Genomic DNA, 24,383 nt, shown 5'->3' with positions numbered 1-24,383 from the left:
CCGGCGGGCCGCTCCCCCCCCCCCCCGCTCCCCGCCCCGCGGTGCCGCCTGCCCCGGCCGCCTCTGCGCCTGCTCGGGCGGCGCGACGTGGCGGCGGCGGGTTCGCCCGCGGAGGGGCCGCCCCGGCGCGGATGACAGGCGGGCTGTAGGGAGACGTGTGCGAGCGGGAGCGGCTCGTTGCCCGCAGGCTCCCCGCCTCGGCCGGGGGCGATGTCGTTATGCGGCGGCTCCGGCCCCGCGGCTGCCCCTCGGCTGCGGCCCCGCGCCGCCCAGATGGCGCGGCGGCCCGAGCTGCTGTGCGGCGCAGCCATCGTGCTGGGCTGCGCCTTCCTCGTCGCCCTCAAAGTCACCTGCAGGTAACGAAGGGGGGGGGGGGGGCGGCCTCAGGGGAGCGGGCGCGGCTCGGCGGGGGTGCGTGCCCCGGCGGCCGGGCCGGAGCTGCCGGCGGCGGGGCCGGTGACCGCCCGGGGCGCGACCCCTGGTGCCCGCTGTGGCGGCGCCCCGCGCTCTGTGGGCGGGCTCCGCGCGGGGCCGGCCCGGCTGAGGGGCAGGCAGACATCTTCCTGCTGGGCCCGACGACATGCGATCGCCATGGCAACGTTGGCCGGGCCCGTGTGGCGGGCGGGCACCGTCGCAGCTCGGCGGCGTGTGGCGGCGGGGGACGCGGGGCCCAGCGCCCTGCGTAGGGCAGGGGCTGCCGGGGCAGGGGGAGCGCCCTGCTCCCTGCGCAGGGCCCTGGGCGGGAAGAAGCGGCGGTGGCTTTGGGACACACACGCCTTGACCGAGGGCGTTGGGGTGTGGTGGTTGGCGCGTGGCTGCACATGCACCTGAGGGACAGGCGCTTTCTGGAAAATGCTGGTTTCCTCCAGCCCAGGGAGCTGCTCGTACCCCGCGTAGCCGCGAAAGGGCTGAGCCCCTCTCCTCAGCCGGCTGGGGGTGCAGCGTGGGGAGCGGCAGGTCTTTTCTGGCTCCCGTTCGTGGTGGCACCCCAGTCACCTGCACCTGCTTCAGATAGGGAGGCGCTGTGCGGCTTTACCCCCCACCCCCACCCCGATCTGGTGGTGCTCCCCGTGGGAGCCGGAGCACGGTGCCTTTGGCTCCTGCGCGTGGGAGCCTGGGGCTGTGGGGGCTGGGGCCTGTGTGGCCTGGGGGGCTTTAGGCCAAGGCGGCAGCTCCATGCTTTAGCCGGTTCCATGCTTTAGGCCAAGGCAGCGGTGCCGTGCCGCAAGTCCTTAATTTACAAGTAGAGTAATTTAAGAACATTTACTGCATTTGGGTTTTAATTGAGTGAGTGGGAAAAGGCCATAAGGATCTGATTACTGTCCTGTTCTGCAAAATCTGACAAATTTTTATTCCAAGAAGTGCTTGATTCACAGGTAATGCCTCTGAAAAGTAGTGAGGCCTTCTTTTCTCACCTGCCTGCAGAGGATGTATGGTTTGAGCCGGAGTGAATTTTAAGCCTGTATGTGAGTTGCTCTATGAGCAGCAGTGCCTCTGCCTGGCAGTCTTGTCTTGCAGTGACTGGATAATTTAGATTAAAGTGTAAAGCTCTTGTCATATTACCGAACGTATGGTGAAGGATTTCTGAAGTTAACTACTTCCCTGTTTTACTGTCTATTGAATGGATTTTTTTGTTGTTGTCGTTTTGCACTTACAATGGTGCTTCTGTTTTCTTCCTGCTCCCCTTTTATTTAAAACCTGCATGCTCCTTTTATTTTACTGCTAGCCGTGTTTGAAAGCTCACAAATGGAATGTGCTTGGAATGTGCTTCTCACCACCCTGTACTCTACAGGAAAGTTGATTCAAGGGGTTTGGCTTTTCAGATTGTAGTTAAAAAGGTAAACTAGTATCAGGAAAGTATTCCCTGTTCTGTTGCTGTCAGAAACATAGACACACTCAAGGGTGATAATTCCATGTGTAGCTATTGGTAACAATTACTTAAAGAGAAAGAAAAAAGAAATATGTAAATATCTATAGTGAAAAACAAGAATTTGAAAACCAGGGAAGTTAGTTAATCCTTACAAATGGTTAACAAAACATGGCCTTGGGAGAAGGAGCACACACCGTAAGTGTGTCAAGCTGGGGCACCAGAAGGTAAGCTCCAGGAGAATCAAGTGGTTAATGAGACCTAACAGAAATTACTTCAAGTGCGTGGGAACTGTCCATATTAGCATGCTTAAAGATCCACCCTCGAGCAAAGGAAGCCCCCTACTAACAAAGCCCCCTCCCCACAGAACTTGTGGGGTGGAAAAAAGAAGAACGCGGTACCTTTAAATGGGGAGGTGGTTTGTGAGAACCAGTGACAATTGTGACTAAACGTAATTGTGAACAGCTGTTCAAAGTGTCAAAGGTCGCTTTACCGTGTGTGAAGGGGTGCGCTGGCTCGGTGGGTCGCCCGCTGTGCGCAGACACGCGTGTCGGGGCTGGCGGGGGGGCGGGCGTCCACGCGTGGCGCGGCGGGGACGGCGCGGGGCTCTCCGGCGCCGCTCGCAGCCCCACAGTGCCGTCCCTACGGCTGCAACATGGGACTTCTGGAGACCGGTGGATAAAAAGTGTGGAAAGGGAAAATGCCTTTACAGCACAATCCTTTGGTGGGGTTTGAGGTGTTGCTGGTTTATAGTGGCTCGGGGAATAGCCAAATGAAGCCTGGCTGAACGTACTGTTGCGGGCAACTTGTGGTTTAGAACCTGAATGATTTCTGGCACTATGCAAATGACTTTCCAGACAACCCCGCTCTGAGGACCTTGCAGTCAAAGGGGCTGATCCTACAGGCGCTTGCAGCTGCTTTTCTTTATTACCAGGTTGTTCTGTTGAAATGAGGTTTAAGGTTTTATAGGCTCCGTGCAGCAGGTAAATAACGCAATCAGTATCTTAATAGACAGTATTTGATGATTGTGTTTGCACAATCGTTTATTCTGTAATCCTCAGTTTACACTTGCATAATTTTTAGGGGTTCGGAGCACTATTCTGTTTGTAAACCTGGGAACTGCATGGCAGTGCTGTGTTATGCATTTGGTTTTGCAGAGGGAGACGCTACAGAGCAAGTCAGCTTAAGAAGCTGCTAACTATTGATGTATTGTGTTTTGTTCTTTAATAATTACTGGAGGCTTTTTCATATTTGAAGGTAGCCACATAGTTTCTGACTCATTCATGTCATGGGACTTCTGTTGGTATGTTTTACGGTTTCATGCAATGTGGAGCCAATTTTGTATCACATTTTTAAGGCTTATGCTGTAACTCTTTTGTGCACTTTCAGTTTAATTAATTGTAGAAAACAGCAGTTTTAAACATATTTAGGTCATTCATTTTCATGAAACTAGTTAAAGAGGAGGAGAAATTCTAGTTAGTATCTCTGAAGAAGTACATGTTAGTGTGAGATCAACACTTAGCTGCCGCGTTTCGCTTTTAGCAACTAATCCAGGTGCGCTGACCTGTGAATTAGAGCCATAGTGCATCGGTGGTGTGTCCTGTCCAGCTGGCAGTTAGGAATCACCGGGAGAAGCTAGCAGCTTGGGTAAGCACAGGGTGCAGGAGTCGGGAACCGAAGGTGTTGGTTATGAAGTGACATAAGAACCTAAGGGCTGGAAAAGGAGGTGCTAGGTTATGACTGGGGGAGAAGGGAAGGGACAAAGGTAGAAGTCCATAGAAGAAACTAGAGTGTTGGCCATCTGTGTGTGAAAATGTGATTTTTTTTCAGTAGTGCAATAAATGAATTGTAAACATGAGGAACCAGTTAGTATTTTCAAAATTCTGGATTCTGAAGCAAATACTGTCTCTTACGTATGAATTAAGTATTTCCATAATCTCTAAGAATCATTCCCAGTATATTTTCTAAATGTTGAGCTTTAAGTTTACGCTTAGTAACCTGGAAGCGAGAGAAGAGCTGTGGCTTCTGTGGGCTGTATTGTAAGCCCAAAGGTACTTCTGACAAACCAGAATGATTGTAAAGTTTGAAAATGTGGCAGTGTTGTTAGGAGGCTGCTTAACAGTTTGACAGTGTTTGGGTCTCAATAATTTTATTACAACTGCATCATTTGTAACCCGAGAAGGATCAAATATCAGGTGAAATGGTTTTTGTATTAGCTTCTTGTTGTGTTACAAGGTAAAGGAATGCACAGTGTGCCCTAAAGCTTCCTGTCACATAAAGAACAATGGCAGAATTGAGTATTACACTGTTGCTGCATAGTTTTTAATCTGACTTGCTCTAATGTAAATATAGCTAGTGGAAAACTTTGGAATTGAGATAATAATAAAAAGAAGAATATGATCATTCACTTGCATTTAGGGCAGTTTATACAATAACAACTTCTGAACACCTTGAAAATGCCAAGTTCTAAATTGATTGATTGCTGTTTTGATAGGAAGTGGTTTCCTGAGTATTTGTTTTACGTTCTTGGTATTATTAGTCAAACTAATTTATCTGAAGAAACTTAATCTGTCATAATTTCTTTAAATAGAGACTTTTTATTTGTTAATACTGCTCTTACTTTGAAGAGGAAATGGGCCCTGAACAGTTTACAGTCCCTGCTCTAACCAGTAAAATAAACTTAACAGGCATTTATGTATTTTTTCTAATACAATATAAAAGAATACAAGTATAGAATACTTTGAAGTAAAGTGTAAGCCAGGGTAATAGTATCTGTTTATAGAAACATCACATCACAAAACTTCATGACCAGTGTCTCTTCTCTTATCAGGGTGCTGTTACCTAAAGTACAAGTGTTAAAAGAGGATGAGGCCAGGGAAGAAATCCAAAGAAATCACTCTTCCTGGTAATTTTATGCTCTATAGCAACCAGCAATAAGAGTGTGAGCTAACACACCCATAAACATAGTGCATGGTATCACAGTGTGACTTTCTAAAGCTTGTGAAGGGCAGTCTTTAGATTTTTATGGTATTTCATGAAACTAATCAGATAATGTAAGTTGTAGTCACTTGCATCAATTTCTAAAGTTTTGTCATTGCATGACCTTTGCTAAAATTAAAAAGTAGGTCTTTGGGCACACTTTTTAAACTACTGTTGTACAGTCTCAATGATCACTCTTAATTTCCTTTCTGCAGCCGAGCAAAAGATGTAACAATGCCAGCGAAGCTTCCAGTGAATTTCTTCTCCGCAAGATCTCCAGTCATTGATCTTTTTCGGGGACAATTAGACTATGCAGATCACCTTCGACAGGACTCAGAAGTTGTGCTGTATTTCTTCTATGCGCCATGGTGTGGCCAGTCTATTGCAGCAAGAGAAGAAATAGAACATGTGGCCAGCAGATTGTCAGACCAGGTAACTCCAGAGAAGATACAAATAGTAAATGTGACCTGATAGCTTTTTAGTCCCAAGATGATGCTAGTTTCTGTCATCCCATGTGAGCAGCACAACCTGAGTGCTCAAAATTTGGGGTAACTCAGCCAATCATCTGAATTTTAATTTAACATAGAGTGTGTTAGAGTAAATGGAAGCAACCTGTTTTCCCTGGTCAGTTGTCTGTTATTTCTGCTCCTGAATGGGGAGCTCTACAAGCTACTTCTTGTAAAGTGTTCTTGGATTTATTGACCTGCCTTCAGCAGAAATTACAGAGTTTGCTTGCAGTTCCAGGATCCTTGGAGACACTGGTAATCATACAAGATTGCAGCCATGGCACTGCTTTCTAGCAGTTGGTTACCTGTGAATGCTTCACAAGTACAGCTGTCTTAAACCTCTGCTCATTGAGCTCTACTCTGCAGAAAACATAATTGATATGGATTATGAATAAGTAAATTGGAAGGATTTAGATTAAGAAGCTTAAAAACTAGAAAGAAAAGTGACCAAAAGGATTGCTGTTGCAGAATGACCAAAAAAAATTATTTTTTTTGTTTTAAAAAGGTGACTCATATGGTAGAATTAAGCGGACCAGGTATGGAATACTGAGTAGAAAAGACATGGAATGGGTTGGAAAAAAAAATACATGTTAGATAAAGAAGGTCATGGTAATGCACTTTGTTAGCTGTGAATTTTTACCTGCTTTGCAGGTGCTGTTTGTGGCTGTAAATTGCTGGTGGAACCAGGGGAAATGCAGAAAGCAAAAGCATTTCTTTTATTTTCCTGTGATACACTTATACCATCGGAGGTAAGATTTCATGTGTACAGTCTGAGTTTTTTATTATTGTTTTGGGAAACAGATACTGCATAAAATGTTGCATTTTGAAAATGTTATATTTATGGCTCTAGTAAATAGTTGTAGAGAAGGAGATTCTGGTGAAGCTCATCCTGTATGCTACTTAGGTGTCAAGGAGGGCTGTAAATGTCAGTTAAATGACATGGAGCACAATTCTTCGTCCCCCAGGAAGTTTTCTTTTGCCTCTGCATCCCCTGGAAGTTCTGTCTCCAATGAAAAGTAAAGAATTCAAATTTATATATTCATTTTAGTTGTCTGCTTGCTCTGTAGATGGATTATATCAACTGGTCCCAATTTGTGGCAGCAATAATGTGTGTACTTAAAGGCTATTGAAGTTTGTGAAATTTAAGTGCATATTTAAATGGCACTATGTATTGAAGGCTTTCTTCTAAATTTGAACTTTACACTGTTTAATGCTCCAGATACTGCTATATCATTGCATAAATTTTATATAGTCTCACTTTTATTTTTTAGTATTTGTATGTATTTTTTTTTCTCCTCTTTGTGTGGAGCAGAAGGTAAGGAAACACTTTCTAATGCTAGGTATAATAGAGCTGGATGCTGTGTAGTTTATCACTTGCATTTTACTTGTGAACTCTAGTCTTGAACTGCAGCTCTTTTCTGTTACAGAGGCTGGTTTTGATTTTTTTTCCGGGGATTTATGTACTGAGGAGGAACAATCCTGATCTTTGTCAGCTGAACTTGGAATAGACACAGATGGCACTGGCATAATTCAAACTGTAATAAAACCCCAACAGTCCCACTTGGATGTACATTGACTTAAACTTACTTGATCTTGAAATTACAGCACAATAGACAGATACACATGGATATTATCAGTAACCTTAAACAGAGTTGCAACAAGATGAGATGTAAATTCGTATTGATACTTCATATGCATCCCTCATGCCTGAGATATCAAACTTCGAGTGCTGGGTACTGGGCATGTGACATGTTGAAGCAGTGCTGTTGCTGTTTAGTCAAATGTTTGTAATAAACCAGTGTAGGATATAGAGTAATCTGGTGTGCTGTAGAAGACCAATTCAGAGCATCTGAGTATGGGTATCTCAGTTCAAGTTTGATATTTTTCAGTGTCTGTACGTATAAACTACATTTAAAAGCGCATCCCATTACATTCTTCAGCAGGAATGGACCAATTCCTCATGCTTTTTGTGTTTGATTTCATTTTGGACTGTGATGCTTTGTCCAAGCTCAAGATAATAAATCAGATGCAGGATTTCAAGGGGATGAAGGAGAAGCTCTGGAAATGGTAGCTGCAAAGCTCAGCCTGCCTTCTGTTTTAGCACTACCTAATGTGGTGTGAACTATTTTCTCAGATGGCTGGGGGAGAAGCTGTAGACTCCCTGAGTCTATTCAGCAGCAGTGTGACTGGACTGGTCCCTCCTTTATTGAGTGTTCTTGTAAAAGTCTATGTAAAAATACTGGTTTAACTTTCTAAAGATTTTTTTAAATGGAGTGAAAATATTGACATTTTTCAGATCTGTATTTTTAAGTCACACGTATTTACTTTGGACAAAGCAGAAAGATATGTATATGATCATATGATTTACATTTTTACCAGCTGCGTTTTACCAACTTCTTTAGTGAGACTCAGAGATGATCTCCATCCCTTTGTCCCCACCAACACACTGTACCTACCCACAGACACTGCGTTAAGAGTCACTGCAATTTCTGCGCTGTACTTCAAGTCTGGTAACACAACTCCTCTGTCAGTAACAGAAGCCACTGTTAATTAACACAGAGAGCAACTCCCTAGAGGCTGAGCATGCTGTCTATGTAACTCCTATCTCTGCCACCCCCTAGGAGGGACTCTCTCTATTGTTAATTTAAGTCTTAATGTTTTATTATTTTTTTTGGTACTAGTTTTGGACCAATTGAATACAAAGGCCCTATGAGTGCTGTTTATATTGAAAAGTTTGTTCGCCGGGTGATGACACCACTACTCTACATCTCGTCTCGATCAAAATTACTAGATTTCCTCTCAAATTATGAGGTACTTGTCTCTCTTCTCTGGCTTTACCACTGTGGTTCAGAAAGAGTTTGATTTGTTTCACAATTTAATTTGATCTGCTCCAAAGTACTAGTTTATTTCCAGGATCCTGAAATCAGTGCCCTGTACATTTGTTAAAATCATAAAAATATGAAATGACAAATTCACAGTGTTGGTTCCCTGTATAGTTACTCTTATGGTTTAGTGATGCTAAGAATTTACAGTACTTCAGTATGTAGAGACAAGAATTGAGGTTGTTACCTCACCAAAAAGTTACAAATGAACAAAAAAGAAGGGAGAAATCTATTTGCAAAAATCTTGCAGTCTGAGTTGGGAACACATTTGAGTGAGAAAGACTTAATCATTGCTTCAATTTTAAAGGAATATTAAACCTTTCTAGTAAGATAAGTCTGTTAAGGAAAAACAAATGTGAAATCAGTTGAAATCATGGCTCCTAACCACTTTGTATGCTGTAACTTCATGATTTTAATCCACTGGTACGTTGTGTTTTATTAATTTTCAGTCTGTTGTGTTCAGAGGTGCCAAGATTGGTAGCAATACTAGTGGATTAGTAACTTCCAATTAGACAGAATGCGTTTACAACAGAACCATTTATAATCTCTTTATAACTGTTCATTTCTGTAGTGCACAATGGAGAAATACCATAATCTTACTAAACCCCAAGCTATTAGAGCAGAATGGAAAACCTGATCAACAAATTGATGCTGTAGTAGTGGCCAAAACATGGGAAGGGCTTTCCAGTGTTTCAGAATGAAGTAGAATTCCTCTTTGAATTAGCGCATGTTCTAATGTCTGGTTCTGCTGCAGGATGGAGCATGGCATATGCTGTTAAATGAGAGCTCCCAAGTGTAAGGGGATGCACACTGCTAGTTACCATGGGTGGGTGCTGTGCTGCTCACGCTTCGGTTTATCCCTCAGGAGCTATTAATGGATTTAGTTTTCCAGTGTTTTTAAGTGATGACTGTGAGTCAGGGGTAGAGAGTTGTGTATCTGTCTGATGCTGATACTTCTGTAATCACAAGCAATTCAGTTGTCCTTTTACTGCTTTAGTTTTGCCATTCTAAAACTCCTGTAGAGATCTGAAAACAACCATGCTTGGTTTTTAGTTTGTGAATTATTTCTTGGTAGTCTGCAAAAGGTAACTAATAAGCATAGTGTCATTAAGCTTAAAGACCAAGACAAAACACAAATTTATGGGGGAACCAGAAAATATTTTTTAAACACTGCTTAGCAATGGAACAGATGTTTTTATTTCTGTATTCAAACTCCCCTGCCCCACCCCTTCCTGTGGTTCAAATTCTGTGGCTCCAAATGCCCAACCTCTGTTTATGTTCAGTGTTTGTTGGCTCTTTTTTCTGAAATGGACTAAGAATAAGAGTCTGATCTGTCTTGCTGCCCTGCAGTCTTTTAAGGATAAGGTTATTTCCCCAGCTGTGGCACTAGGAGTTCACTGTCTTGTCTCTGTAAAGTTAAGCAAGAGGGGGAGAAGGGGGTACAAAAATAACAGCCAAGTCATGCTGTAAGATCCATTCAGGGGACATGGCATTGGCTAGTGCAAGTCCAGTTGAGCACAGTAAGAAAAACAAATCCTGAGGATCAGGAGCTGAGATACAGAGAAGACCTAAGACAGAGAAAATTGTTTATGAAGATGGATGGAGAAGGAAACATAGGCACAAAGGAAAATTAGTTTTAGACCAGAAGTAAGCACATTTCATCATGTTGAACAGTTGGATTCTGAACATTTTCTAATGTTTTCCATGAAAATTGGGGAACTTTATACCTTTTGTTGAAGATACAATCCAGGAGGAATCTCCTGTGTTTAAGAAGTGAGAAAGTTTGCATAGAGGTACATGTATGGCACAAGCTGATGGCTATCTTGAGAGCTGTGGCTGGTGTCTTCCTTGGGTTTTGATCTTTTATATATTAAAAATATTAATCTTTAGCAGAAGGGGAAGGAGAGAAGTTGGTAAATGATAGATCGTTGGACATTTTGGCCACTGTCTGCTTCTTGATCAGGGTTTTGTGATTCCTTCATTGAACAGCTAATGGATTTGAAGCTCAGAGTATTTTCTGAAGGACTTGTCATCATCAGTATCTAATTTTCAGTCCAGTATTCTTCTAGGGAGTGGGTTCTACAAACTTACATTACAAGTATTTACTTCTGACTTGAAAATTTCAGTTGAAAAGAACCTCTTTGTAGGTGATAGGCACTTAGACAGTGCCTATTCTGTTCCATGGCTGTTTCATCCTCCTTTGGTGTTAAGGTCCGCCATCTTAAGGAAGCAGTAGGTTGCGGAGTAGTTGCCTGTCACTTGCTTTTGGTCCTCACTGTTCTGTTTGTCTGTCCATGAATAGCTATAGGATAATATAATCTGGAGTATGCAGTAGGCTGGTGAGCTATTAGTAGATGGGTGATTAATTTGCAGGGCATCACATTGAGCTGAAGCTTTGTCCAGTGCATGTTTTCACACTTAAAAGTGCGACTGCACCCTTCTTTTCTTGTTTCAAGGGCATTTTGTTGTGACCTGTTAATTTACTGATAGTCACAACTTCAAGCCCCCAGTTGTCCTTTTCTGCCTAATATGTGAAGATTTTGGTGCTTTTATCCTGTGTTCAAATTCTAGTAGCCAGCTTTTGATAGAAGAAGCATCTAGGAAAGAAAACCAGGAGCTCTACCCACACTCAACTGAATATTGAAATCCATTAAGCTTGTTAGCATGCTTAACAAGAACTAACAAGTACTATAAAGTATCAAGATAAAACTTCAAAGCATTTTTTTGTAAAGTGAACCGCACCAAGAGATTCTGAAATCTAGCAGTATTTTATCTTGTATTCAAATGTTAATTAGCATCTGTTTATTTCTTAGAAATACTGATTAACGTAGTCCAGCTAAACGTAAGAGCAAGTGGTGTTAGTTAGTTATGTGGTGGTGTGTCCATTCCTCCAGCAGACCATTATTGTGGGATGCTGTATTGCTCTCACAAGAGGGAGCTCAAACCCCGTGAAAAAAAATCTGGTTGAAGATTTGAAAGTTAAGTTTCTGCATTTTCTGATATTGGTTTTTTTTCTGCTTGTGGAATGATACTAGTGCAAAACTAGAACTGGATAAGAATTAGAATTTAATTTTGGAGAGCAAGGAAAAAAGTCCTATTTAGAAAACAGTTAAAATCTTTGAAAGTATAGGAGTATGTAAGTTACATCAGGACAAAGATACACAGTACCTGTAAGTACCTATAATCAGACTTCTTTTGTTTTCTTAGCTGCAGAGACTTAACAGTTTCATTTTAATCCAAACTGGCATGTCTCATCTGACTAACCCAGCTACTAGAAATGGCCTCATCCTTCTGAGGCACAGAGGAAGAAAACGTGCAGTTTCTGTACTTAGAGAAAAAGCTTCATTCACTTCTGAAAATTAAATGTGCCCAGGGAGCTTATACTTTTCTGGCTTTGGGAGAGGTGAGCAAGGAGTTGGTGTCTCTGGGAGGTAGCTGACGTGTGTCTTAACATGCTGTCAGCTTGCCGTGCTCTATTTGTGTAGGAGTGCTTCCTGAGCATTAACCGGCTGTGTAGGATCTGACCCATATGTGGATTTGACTTAATAGCTTGCTCTTGTGTGGGGTACTGTGGTGCCTGTGTTGAATGATCATGTGAGAATTTGCTTTCAGTTCTGGATATATGATGTTTTTAATGCAGTTAGAAAATCAACAGACTTGTAAATTTAATTAATATCAGTCAACTGTTTCTTCTACAGTATAAAATCAGTGGTATGTAATATAGGTTCCTCTGTTCCCCAGAGATAACACATTCCTTTCCTTTCGCTGTTTTCTGTGTTTACAGATATGTGGCAGGAATTGCCTACCTGCACAAGTCTGAGGATCTGGGAAAAAACCCAACCAACCAATCTCCCTTACCTCAATGCGATATAACCAAAACAAAAACAAATAAATACAAATTGGGTTAGAAATAACTTAATTGAGTAGTAAAAGCATTTACCTAATTGTAAAAGCTAATCAGTAGCTGTGGGATTTTTTTCTGTTCTGTGTTCCCATTACTTTACATTTATTGGCCTTTACATTTCAGGGCTCTTTCATCACATAGTCATCGAATACTGTCCTTCTGCTACTCTTCTGAGCCAGCTGTAGTTTTGATGATTCCCAATAGCCTTCGCACATTTTGTTCCTCACCCTTCTATCCCTTTTCTAAAGTATTCGTGGAAATGCTGAACTATATGAGCATCAGTACACATCCTGGCTGCCTGGCTTTCTGGAAAAACAGTTACTTCTACCTGTAGTTTCCTATCTTTTCTACTAATCTAGAAGAGGACCTTCTGTGTTATCCCTTATCACCTTGGTTTCTTCCATTGTGTTTGGTAATTTCTTGTAGGCTTTTGGGGAGTTACAGTATGCTGCATTGAGTAGATCAGTCATCTACATGCTTGCTCGTTCCTTCAAAGAACTGTGATAGATGTGAGGAATGGTTCAATAATAAAACCTTGCTGGCTGTTCTCCAATAAAAAATACTCACCTGAAGATCTCTGCTAGTTCTTAAATTGTCATGAACTTGCTGTTCTGTAATTGTTGAGATTCTTGTCAAGTCTATTAAGTGTTTGATTTAATTGGCATCACACATTGCTTTCCATTCCTCTGGTGTAGAGACCAAGCAAGAAATAGGCTACACTACAACTAATGATTTTGTATTTCCATATATGAGTTTCATTAGGAGATGGTGCTAGAGACTCTTCGCTATTGACACAGTCAAGTTTGGTCCAAAACCTTTCCTACAGACACTTGGTTTGAGACAGGTGCTGAAAATTTTTTCATGGACAGAAAAGCTCCAGTAAGCTTCACTCTAGCAACGCCAGTGCTCGTGCTGTGTTTTTTAACTATCCCTGTGTCACATTGCAATATCTTATCCTCCAACTTTATATAGCAGCAAGTCAAATCCTATTCAGCTGATTATTCCTGACTGCCTGCATGAAGATGGTTGCCTGGAAGCGGCTCATCATCAATAACAGCTTGTATGTAGATGTCCACATAAACTGTGTGCAGGTAGCTATTGCTACACCAGTGAGTGTTTGGAGGTTCTTGCATGAAAGAAAGTGGGAGTTGCTGCTGTCAAGCTCCTTTTAGCATATTTGTATTCAAAACCAGGAACCTCTTATTTTCATTGCGATACCTTTTCTGTAAGGCTTGACTCTTAGTTGTACGGAGCGAGATTCCCTGTTAGTTGCTTGCCCCTAAAATGTTCAGTTTTGTTAAAATGAACATAAGTGAAGCAAGTGAATCTCTTCATTCTGACAGAGGAACAGGAAAATATCCATAGTACTTGAGAAGAAAAAGAGCATTTTAGACACTTTCCTCTTATGTATAATTGCAGCCTGTAACAGGGAGGAGATTTTAACTATTCTGGGATGATCATTAAAAGGACATTAATGAACCAGATTACTCAATAGGTATATAGCACTAATATATACTGTCTCACTACAGTTTTTTCTTACTGAAAAAAACACTTTCCAAACATGTCTCTAAGGAACATCTTACTCTTCACAATCTGGAAGTCTTAAGCTGTTATTGGTGTACAACAGAACTGGCAGTCAGAATCAGAACATCACCTTTTTTAGTAACTTTATAAATATTTCTAGGTCTGACTTTTAGCTTCTTGTCTCATTTTACTGCCACTTTTTTGAGTCTTCCTTCATTCGCTATTCGATACTGTAAATTCACTTCATACAGAAATGGTATTAAAAAATGGTCCTAGGAAATGGGAAACTAAAATTTTGATCATATTACCTGTCTCATTGGTTTGGTTCACTTGAATGCTTTAAAAGTTTGCTATAAGGGATTGTTTCTTTTTACTGTCTTAAATTGGTACTAGAAGAAAAAGATGAACACTAATTACTAACCTGTTTATAGTTTAAAAAAGAAAAGTGAGTGCTGCTGTTTTCCTGTATTTTTTCATTTCTATTTTATTTATATTTTTATTTCTGGCTTGACAGTTGTTATTGCAGAAATTTCACTAATTGCTTGTAACCCATTTTTATTATTGATGATTTTCCTGAGGTCCCTCAGAGGGAATCTTTATGAACAAGGGTTTTGTGTTTAGCATTCATTTGTGAAAGAGAATTGCTGCCTAAAAAGAGCAGGTTGTTAGTTGGAATGGGCAAAGTTGTTATTGGTGAACATCCTGAGATTGCTAATTCATACTGAATTAGCTCAATTCATATGGCTGGTATGAATAACTACTTCATATCACTAATGACAGTAACATGTAAAAAATATGTTTGTGTTTTAAAAATAAAAATTGTATATGTAAAACTCAACAAAAATAAAGCAGCCTCTGAAATACCAAATTAAAATACTTATGTGGGAATATATTTGCTGCACAAATGGGTGATTGGTGAGTCTGGATTCTTTTGTTCTACATCAATCCCTAGAGTGCCCTTTCTTTGTGTATCAGATGTTCTTTCTGTATACACTGGTGGAACTGTGAAACAAATAACACAAAATAACCAAATTATATCACATACTCTGTCCTGAAAATGTATTGAGCCAATTTGAGTGATGCATTAAAAAAACATTAATAATTTTTAACAGATTATATTTTGTGAAATTTTAAACCAAAACATAATCAAAATTCTGGAACAGGAGAGGTCTAAAGACTGTGCATCTCTCTGTTCCAAGTCAGCTTCTCCCAGATTCTCTTTCTAAATTTATTATGAAGCCATTCAGGCTTCATACATGGCAAAGTTCATAGGCCTATTTAGAGATGAGTCTTTAAAATTCTGAATTGTCTGTTTGACAATTTGAAGAGCTTTATGGATGTGCAGGTGGGATATGAGGCTCTTTCCTTATTTTCATGCAGCTGATCTTTCACTGACTCCTGCAGGATATACTGAAAGAATGTACAGTGACTCATAGCTTAATGATGGGATGATAAGTTCGCTTAGCAGTTCAGGTATTTACGCACAACGTGTGAATTCATATGTAGTCACTAATTATGTGCAACACAGTGAACAATTAAAATGTTGCTGTTTAACTTATGTTCTGAAAAATCACATTTGATATTCCAATTCTAAAAGAAGTCTTTATGATGCTGCTGGTTCTTATGCTGCTGCTGGAACTGACTCATAAAGTAGTTGTGAAAAAATACTAATTGCTTTTAGTGAACTGTAATAGCTAACATGGGAAATAGGCGGTTTGAAACATGCATCTACCTCCATAAAAACCCTCTGTCATACATAGCTTTTGAATGACAGCCTTAGAACTGATTATGTTCAGTCTTTTAATAATAAATTTTTTCTTGCAGCATAAAGTGACTGTTCTTCAGTAAATGTTGTCTTTTAAAAAACTGCTGTGCTTTACTGTAGGCAAATAATTGCTGTGTCCCATATACTTATACTTGAAAATAGCTTAACTAACTTTAGTTCTTATTATTTCAGCCTGGAGTTCTAGGATATTTTGAATTCAATGCTTCACCTCAACCGCCTGGTTATTTAACATTCTTCACGTCAGCATTGCATTCATTAAAGAAAGGTAAAAGCTTCATTTTCATTATTTAAGGCATCTGTGAATGAGTTATGTATATGGGCTTCAGTAGTTTTTTGTAATATCTTGTAACTTGGGAATTAATCCCTTTTGAGTGTTTCTTGATGTTGATTTAATTATGAGACTCTTTGATTACAGCGTGAGGTTTGCTTACATAAAAGGCTTATTATGTGATCGGCCATCATGGAATAAAGTATATGACAGGCTGCTATTCAAGAATGCATTAAGATACAGTTTCCTCAAAAACCTACGTGTGTAGCTGCAACCCATATAGAGCCATAATCAGACTATCATTTAAGTTGAATCCAAGAGTATTTTGTGCAACGTTTGAGATACCACGTTCAGAGGCATCAGGATGAACTTGTCTCTGTCAGTACTTGGTAACTAAATTCAACAAAGAGCTTTCCTGGGTGGAGTTGCAGAGCTGGTACAAGGTAGCATGGTAGAGAAGGGCTTTCTCCCCGTGTTGTTTTGCATTACTCATCTAAAATACAAACCCACTTGTGTTTAAATATGCAAACATTGTATATAATTAATGTATAGGGTAGGGGCACATGTTGTAAGTTGTGGATAGAACTTCCATAACTTTTAAGATTAACACATTTTATGGACATTTCTGCCTGTCAGCAAGTGAAGGAAATTGATACCATTATCCTGATTTTTATTTTGCAGCTGACTTGGAATATGATATAGACTCTGTTCTCCTGTATTTTGCTCTGTAATTTGCCCACTTACATGTTGGGATGTTTTTTTTGCAACGTAAAGATGAGAAGCATTCTATCTTTGTGTGTACATATTTATAAATATATAAATACTATAATATGTATTTTAAAATACATATTTACTGTAAATGTATTTCATCTGAACAGTCTATGTTTGTACCTCTTCCTTATACGAATATCTTATCTTGGCTTTTGAGATGCCATAATGTGTAGCAAGGTGCATCTCTGATACCATTTGTCCTGGTTTTGGCTGGGATGGAGTTAACTTTCTTCTTAGTAGCTAGTACAGTGCTGTGTTTTGGATCTGGCGTGAGAACAATGTTGGTAAGGTACTGATGTTTTTGGGTTTTGCTGGGTAATGTTTATAGTAAGTCAAGGACTTTTTTGGTTTCTCTGGCCTTGCCAGCCAGAATGCTGGGGGGGCACAAGAGACTGGGAGGGGACACAGCCAGGTCAGCTGCCCTGAAGCAGGCAAAGAGGTATTCCATACCATGGGGTGTCATGCTTTGTATAGAAACCTGGAGGGTTAGCTGGGGGGGCGATCGTTGCTTGGGGACTGGCTGGGCATCAGTCATCTGGTAGCGAGCAGTTGTACAGTGATTCACTTGTTTTACTTTCTCCCTTTTCCTTTGGATTTTATCCTTTTCACCACCTTTCCATTATAATAATTGTTGTTATTATTATTGTTATTGTTGTTGTTCTTACCTTTTTATTCTGTTTAAATTATTAAATTGTTCTTATCCCAACCCTTGAGTTTTACATTCCTTTCTGATTCTCCTACCCACCGCTCTGGGTCAGGGGGAGCAAGCAAGTGGCTGCTGCGTGGTGCTTGTTGCTAGCTGTGTTAAACCACGACAATATTTAACATGCAAATCAAGAAACTGGACAATTCAGGTTAACATTCTCTGTACCTTGAGTGCATAAGAGGAATATGTTTGTTCTTGTTGCCTTCTCTTGTCAACTTTCTTCTACCTCACTTCACCATCAATATTGGCAGTTGCTATATTCAGTAAGATTTCTCTGCCTTTACACAGCAGTGTTAGTTTTTTTGGTTTGGAGATGTTCTTCTGGGGCTTTCAGGAGAGAAGCTTGGTGTTTATAATTGTGTTTAAAAACTGGAAGTTTTCCCTTTCAGATTACCTTGGAACAATACGCTTTGGAGTGATCACAGATAAACATGTTGCAGAGGAGATCTCGCTGGTGCGTTCAGGCAGTGTGTATTTGCACAGACATGTCAACGCATCTCTTGTGAGTATTGTATGTATTGTAGTGACTGTGAGACAGTACATGGAGATTGAAGCTCTGTTGTAGTAGACCATGAATAAGTGTTTCACAGAGCTTTATGACACAGAATAGTATTTTTGTACTGTAATACACATTTTCATTCTACCAGTCAGCAGCTGTTTTAAACAGAAGGTAAGATCCAATTTGTTTGTCTCTATCAAAAAAAAACCCAACACCAAAACCCAACAAACGCCAACCCCCCCCACCAAGCACCTCAGAAATGACTACACAAAAGCTTTTTCCTAGATTTTTTTACCTTTTTCGGTGGCCCAGAATTAGAAGGCTACTTGAATGAGGATATGGGCAAAGAGATTTTGTGGAGAGAGAGAGCAGGAATAGTGAAAACTTGCATTTCAGTTTAAGGGTATGACATTACACTGATTAGAAAAATCATGCAATTTAATTGTAAATCTATAGTAACTCTTAATCCATCTGCCTCATTTTTTGAAGACTAAGACTGAAAATACTAACTTTTAGATTTGCTATTTGGCCTAGAGACCTTACCTATCCACACTGCTACTGTAAGTGGAAACTCTGTGAAGACAGGTATTGTAACGTGGTTTAGTCTATTGAGATAGGGAAAACATGGATTTTTCAGGTTAAACTAGTGGTAAATACATAAAGCTACTTCTGTTCGTGCAAATGGTTTAAGATAAGCTTGCCTTAATTTATTAATACGACCCTAGAAGCTGTGTGCAGTTTTTATTATGCATTTCTGTTCCCCACATTCAGTAATAAGAAATACCAGTTTCAAATGCGGTCTTGATGTAGGGTCTTAAAAGGCCAATTTAAAATGAGTAAATACAGTGAGTGAATAGTGGGAAAGTTTTCTAATATGCTGTAAATCAAGATATGTGATGATACAAACTTAGAGACCGAGCTCTTTTACTTAGAAAGAAAATTTATACTAGGGAGAAAAGTAAAGATTATAAAGATGTAGTGAAAGAAGAGCTTCCCTGCTATAGTACATTTTTCCTGAAAGATTATGTGTGTTGCTATGATCTAATGAGCATTTGGAAAGATTTCCAAGAGGGGAAGGGTATATGGAATGCTGAAGCTTGCTGAATAGTGTCATTAAATTTAGGAAGAGAGTTTTAGGCATTACAGTAACAAAAGCATGCCATATTTGAGAACTTCATTCATTACTAAATCAAGTGAGGACAAATAATTATTTTTTTCCCCTTCAAGATCTATCCAAGTGACATCATGAACTATACTGCTGAGAACATTTGCAAGTGGGCTGTAGAAAATAGAGAGATGCTTATACGCTGGCTGAGACCACATGGTGGAAAAAGCCTTCTTCTAAACAATGAGCTGAAGAAAGGACCAGCACTTCTCATATTTATACCTTACAACCCCCTAGCAGAAATTCATCCTCTTTTAGATGAAGTAAGTGAAATAATTATTTTTTTTTTTTTTACTTCAAAAATGCTAGAACTTGAGAACTCTAGTCAGGGTTCTGAGTTTAATAGTGAATATGCCTCATTTTATTTCACTGTTCCAATTATTCAAAAACACTTTTTTCTCAAGCCACATTATCACAACTGCCTTACGCCGCTTTGCATCCCACACAACATACCTTTGTCTCGTGTCAACAGCTGTTTGGAACAGGCACCTTTTCCTTTACCTCCTCCTTTCTGTGGTGAGTGCTGTGTGAGAGATGCAGGTCTTTGGTCTTCTGTTCCAGCTGACATTAATAGTTCAGATGAAAGAGCAAGAATATCTGGAGTATGATCTGATGAGCATTTGAAAGATTTCCCAAAGGGAAAGGGTATATGAAACGCTGAAGATTGGTGAATAATGTCATTAAATTTAGACTTGTGTTTTATTCACCTCATTCTATTTCTCCTCTCCTTCCATCTTTCCAGAGGTGGTTAAGCAAGAATGAATGGACCTTTTATTAAACCAGACAGTGTTATTTGAAATATAGAACAGTTGAAAAACTACTGTGAACTAATCTTATTTTTATATCCTCTGTGTTCCTTAGTTGTCTTCCAGTTTTGCCATTATCTGCCATTATTTTCATTTCTGAACTGCCCAGGACAGGAGTTTGTGTAGCTGTGCAGTAAAATGAGATAGGGAAACTTCACTTGGCTGGAAAATATTTTTTTTTCCCTGGGCTATTTTTCAGCTGGAACCCATTGTCTCATTTAGTATACCACACAGCTGCACAGGGGTCATCACATAGGACAGCGTGGAATAAGAAACAAGCATCTGTGGAAGATGAAAACTGGGGCCATGTTTTGGTGGTGATGCTGACTTACATATGTGAATGACTGTCATATGTCCTGGAATATGTGGTTTCCACAAGGAGGCCTAATTGATACTGCAGTGTCTGAAGCAACGGGGAAAAAAATGAAAATAACTTATGATACAATTATTCAGCCAAAGTAGAAATAGACACAATAAAACCTAGACTGCTGTAAGATAGGGTTGGGGAAATGTTTGTGGAAAGACTGGGAAAGTACTGTGATTATTCTTTTACTAACCTGTCTTATTGTTGGCAGACTTAATTCAAGAATGCTTGTCACAGATTAAACATTCTAGTAACAGGTACTACTTAGACTAAATCAGTGCAACATAAGATGTTCCATTTCAGATTTCCTTCTGCTAAATAACAGTATTTATCTATATCAAAATGTGAAATGAGATACAAAATATTCCAGTTAATCTTGTATAGCTGCACTTTGATAGAGAGGTATTACGCAACTTGTTTACCGTAGGAAGAGATGTTTACTGCAGCCATCCTGTGGGTTTCGTCAAGCAATGAAACCACATGACTGTAAGGCAGTTGCAAAGAACAAGTCTGTCAAGTTGTATGTTGAAAGCTCTCAGAGCAAATATTTTTTTTCTGATAGCTGACTGAAATGAGATTTCTTACTGCAAATCTGGTTTTCTGTTCATGATTTCTTCTCATGTTTCTTTTTGTAGGTAGTCAGAATCTTCAGGCTACATTGTAGTATTGAGGGGTCAAGTTTCTTCTAAGTATTTAACTGACTGTTTTCAGGGTGAAATTGAAAACAAATTCTTAGATTGTAACAAACTTGCTATAGACCACATCTTAATATTGATGGTCCTGTGGCACAGCAGCCCTTCTAGATGTGGTGCTTCAACATCCATTTGATAATTATAATGATTCTTATCAAAGTGTTTTTGTGTAGGCAGGCAGTGTGGTTATGTTGTATGTTTTGATTATGTTTAATGTGATAGATGAGGATGAAGGGAAACTTACTTTCATTTTCCTTTCTTGTATGTTCTGTTATTTATCCCCTAGAAAGGGAATTCCTTCTATGGTCCATACACGTGCCTTTTTCAGTGCTTGTTTCCCCTTGGTTATGAAAAACAAAATGGTGATGCAGCACAGGTATGCTTGCACTGAGAGGCTGGCTTTTTTCTTTTTTTTTTTCCATTTTTTCTTTCTTCTCCAGTGAGTTACGTGTTACTATATGTAAAGTACACCTGCAGGATTACAACTATATGCCTATGGCTGGGAGAATACTAACATTTCTCCAACACTGTTGGTGATGGTTACAAAACTTGTGCACCAACCTATACCAGGAATAATCTCCATTCTCTTTTCATATGGGAATGCTTTTGTTTATTTTCTCCTCATATTGAAAAATAAGGGGAATTCAGGAACCTGTACTAATTAACGCTTCATGTAATGGGATTTAACATTAAAATGTAGCTTTATTGCACTGTGATAAATATGATGCAAAGAGGACCTTGAGGTCAGTGTAGTGGACTAAAAAAATTTTAAACTGTTCTTTTGTTCTTCTGTACATTTAATTCTTACATGCTGCAATATCTGAGAATCTAATGTTGTCAAGTCAGAGCCTCCTGTAATTTTTTCTAAGAAAAAAGGAGAGTAGCCGACTTCGTGTTTCTGATACTCCATCTCTAATTGCATATATAGTTAAACCTGCAACAGATACCCGCATTTGAGTGAACTGTACACAGTTAATCTTGCCTTTTGTATTTTTTTTCTTCCCTCTCTAGATTACCAAAGTGGCCTTGGAATACCACAACTGTAATAAAAGCCAGGCAGCTAAGCCAGACCCTCAACACTTAGAAGACACTGATGCACCAGCTTTTGATTCCTCTGTACCAGATGCACATTTGGAATTATCAGAAACATTTTCAATAACCAAGTACCCATGCTGTAACACAGTGGTGCTTCCACAGTGGCATTCAATATCTAGAACTCACAATGTTTGTGAGCTTTGCATTAACCAGACACTTGGTGTCAAACCAAATAAAGTCCATGTGCCACACTGTAATTTTTTAGAGATAGAAGCAGCTTTGGACTCTTTCTACCTCCAGGAACATACCTTTTTTCAAGTTATATCAAATACCATAGAATGCAGCAATTTCTTAAGTTTCTACAGTCCCTTTAGCTATTACACTGCATGTTGCAGGACGGTAAACAGGCATTTTTTAAGTTTCATTAGTTCTGAGAAGACCATCTTTCAGACCCCCAAAGTAGCGTTTTCTTCCCATGGGAAGAAAGATAACACCCAACATTCTATTCCTCACATTGAGGATAGGAATTGTTTTATTCCTGACCTTCATATTAGTGGCACTAACATCACTGGTCTGAGCTGCAGGACCAACAAAACCTTGAATCTCTATCTGCTGGATTCGAATCTTTTTTGGATATATGCAGAGAGACTAGGAGCATCGAGATCTACTCATCTTAAGGAATTTGCCGCCATTGTTGACCTAAAAGAAGAAGTGCACTATGTCCTGGATCAAAATCAGTCACTTGTTGGATCTACCCTAGGTATGGTATCCATTGTACAAATGCTTGAAATAAGAAAATTAAGTTTTCAAGTAAGATTATGAATAGAAAACTTAATGCCATTATGAAAAGTGAGACCATAGTCAACATTGCGAATTGTAATTTATTCTAATTTATTTAGTATTTAACCAAATAGTAGAATTGTGTTCTAGATGATGTAAGTACTAAGTTTTATATACCAAAAATAATTTGCTTCAAAAGAAGTGAACCTCAAAACATATGATTCTTGACTGTCTGATGTATTGAAAGAATTTGTAAAATCTACACTACCTTGCTTGTGGAAAAAAAAATCACTATGCATCTAATACATTTGATATTACAGAAGACATTAGTGTATTAAAGGTGATGTTGGTGTTTGCTCAGCTGTTCTGTGTACTAAAATACCCCAGAATTTTGTGAGATACTACTCACTTAGCCAAGACTAGCCCTTTTTCTTGTCCTCTGAAACCAACTTATAAATTGTTTTCAGCTTATTTTGAAAAGGGTGTGTGTTTTCAAGGCAGACCTCTGAAGTGAATTCGGCTAAATCTGTCCATACTCTATCTCTTGACTGAATTGGAGGAGGAAAAAAACCACAAAACCAAACAAAAAAACCCCAACCACCCAGCAATCAGAGGTCTGGTTTATTTGCAAGTTACCGAGTAAGATACAACATGCCCAACCACATGCATTTACCTATTATGATGAAGTCAGAGTCTACCTGCAGAAAATGCAGGGGTTTTTGATGTCTAGCAGTGTAAGTAAACATGGAAGTAAATTCAGGTAAACACACTATTAAAATAAATTGTTCAAGAAGGTGTATCAATATAGTTCTTATAGCATTAATTACATTTATATTTTGCCATAAATCTATAAGCACAAAAGCATGCACAACATAGTACAAATAGTCGTGTTCTTGTTAAGGATCCTCTCCAGTCCTGTATCCTGCCTGCATGCCAGCCCCCCCCACCCCCGAAGAACACTCTGGAAAAACAAAAACCCCAGTGACTATAAAAGGATGCTCAGGAAAAATTAAGATCAGAGTGACGAGATACACATTTCCTTCCCCTTTCTGCTACCAGTACTTCCTGTCAAACTTTTTTTGGGTCACAGGATTTCCTGAGCATCATGAAGGTTTCTCTGCTGAGTAACAGTGTATTTCTATACCAAGTCATTTGAACTTTGGGAAAATTTTTTGCTTCTACGTATTTTGTAAGGAGTTGTTGTGATTTATGTTTGGGTGTGTGGGTTTTTAAAAAAAATTATTTTGCTTCCTTAAGCCTTTTAACTTTTGACATTTTAAAATAGTGAAATAGATTTGTGTTTAATACCTCTAACAGGTTTCAGTTTTTACAGATGGCTTCTAAAATTCAGAAGTATGTCTTTTAATTAGCCCCCTCCTTTCAGTTATTACTCAATCATACATAGATATTCCAAATCTGCAGATCTAGAAAGAAAAATTTGATCTGGTGTGAGAATTTATTGAAATGCTAAATAGTAAATATAAAATGAAATGTATGGCTGCTTGCATTTCAGAGATAAACGATGATATGGTATTTCATATGTATGTTCTAAAGTGCCAGTTTTACTTGGGCCTAGTTTTTGGACTGGAAATACCAGCACAAGATGTTTCTGTTTGATCAAATAATTAATGTGTTTGATGCTATGTCTTGGTTGTTGAACACTCTTATTTTATAATGCATAGAATAGTATTTCTCTATCTAAATTGAAAAGGAGGACACAGTCAGTACCTGACAGTATTTTAGAGAATATGGCCCAGGCTCAGAGCAGTGTAGCTGAAAGTAGTTGAGGGCTTTGGAGCTTGTTTTCAATGTTTACCACTGGCCAGCTGCTTGTTAAATACCTTAAAAC

At 39.5% G+C, this 24,383-nt stretch overlaps 1 protein-coding gene across 3 annotated transcripts in view; it reads left to right on the top strand.

Moving 5' to 3' along the window:
* The first annotated feature begins 27 nt into the window (after positions 1–27).
* Positions 28–24,383, top strand: part of TXNDC11 (thioredoxin domain containing 11) — a 35,120-nt gene continuing 10,764 nt past the window's right edge. The window contains exons 1-9 of one of the 3 annotated variants that reach the window (XM_080386832.1): positions 28–356; positions 4,698–4,772; positions 5,062–5,278; positions 6,004–6,101; positions 8,034–8,163; positions 15,620–15,713; positions 17,583–17,695; positions 18,920–19,120; positions 21,731–22,514. In XM_080386832.1, coding sequence (XP_080242958.1) covers positions 211–356; positions 4,698–4,772; positions 5,062–5,278; positions 6,004–6,101; positions 8,034–8,163; positions 15,620–15,713; positions 17,583–17,695; positions 18,920–19,120; positions 21,731–22,514 — 1,858 coding nt within the window. In that variant the 5' untranslated portion in view covers positions 28–210. Of the gene's footprint in view, positions 357–4,697; positions 4,773–5,061; positions 5,279–6,003; positions 6,102–8,033; positions 8,164–15,619; positions 15,714–17,582; positions 17,696–18,919; positions 19,121–21,730; positions 22,515–24,383 lie in introns of those variants that run through there. The other 2 variants (XM_080386833.1, XM_080386834.1) reach the window with 2 other exon arrangements.

The sequence above is a fragment of the Falco punctatus genome, assembly GCF_963210335.1.
Source record: "Falco punctatus genome assembly, chromosome: 4".
NCBI classification, from domain to species: Eukaryota; Metazoa; Chordata; class Aves; order Falconiformes; family Falconidae; genus Falco; species Falco punctatus.
The sequence above is the reverse complement of the archived record's forward strand: the minus strand, read 5'-3'. Positions and strand labels throughout refer to the sequence as shown.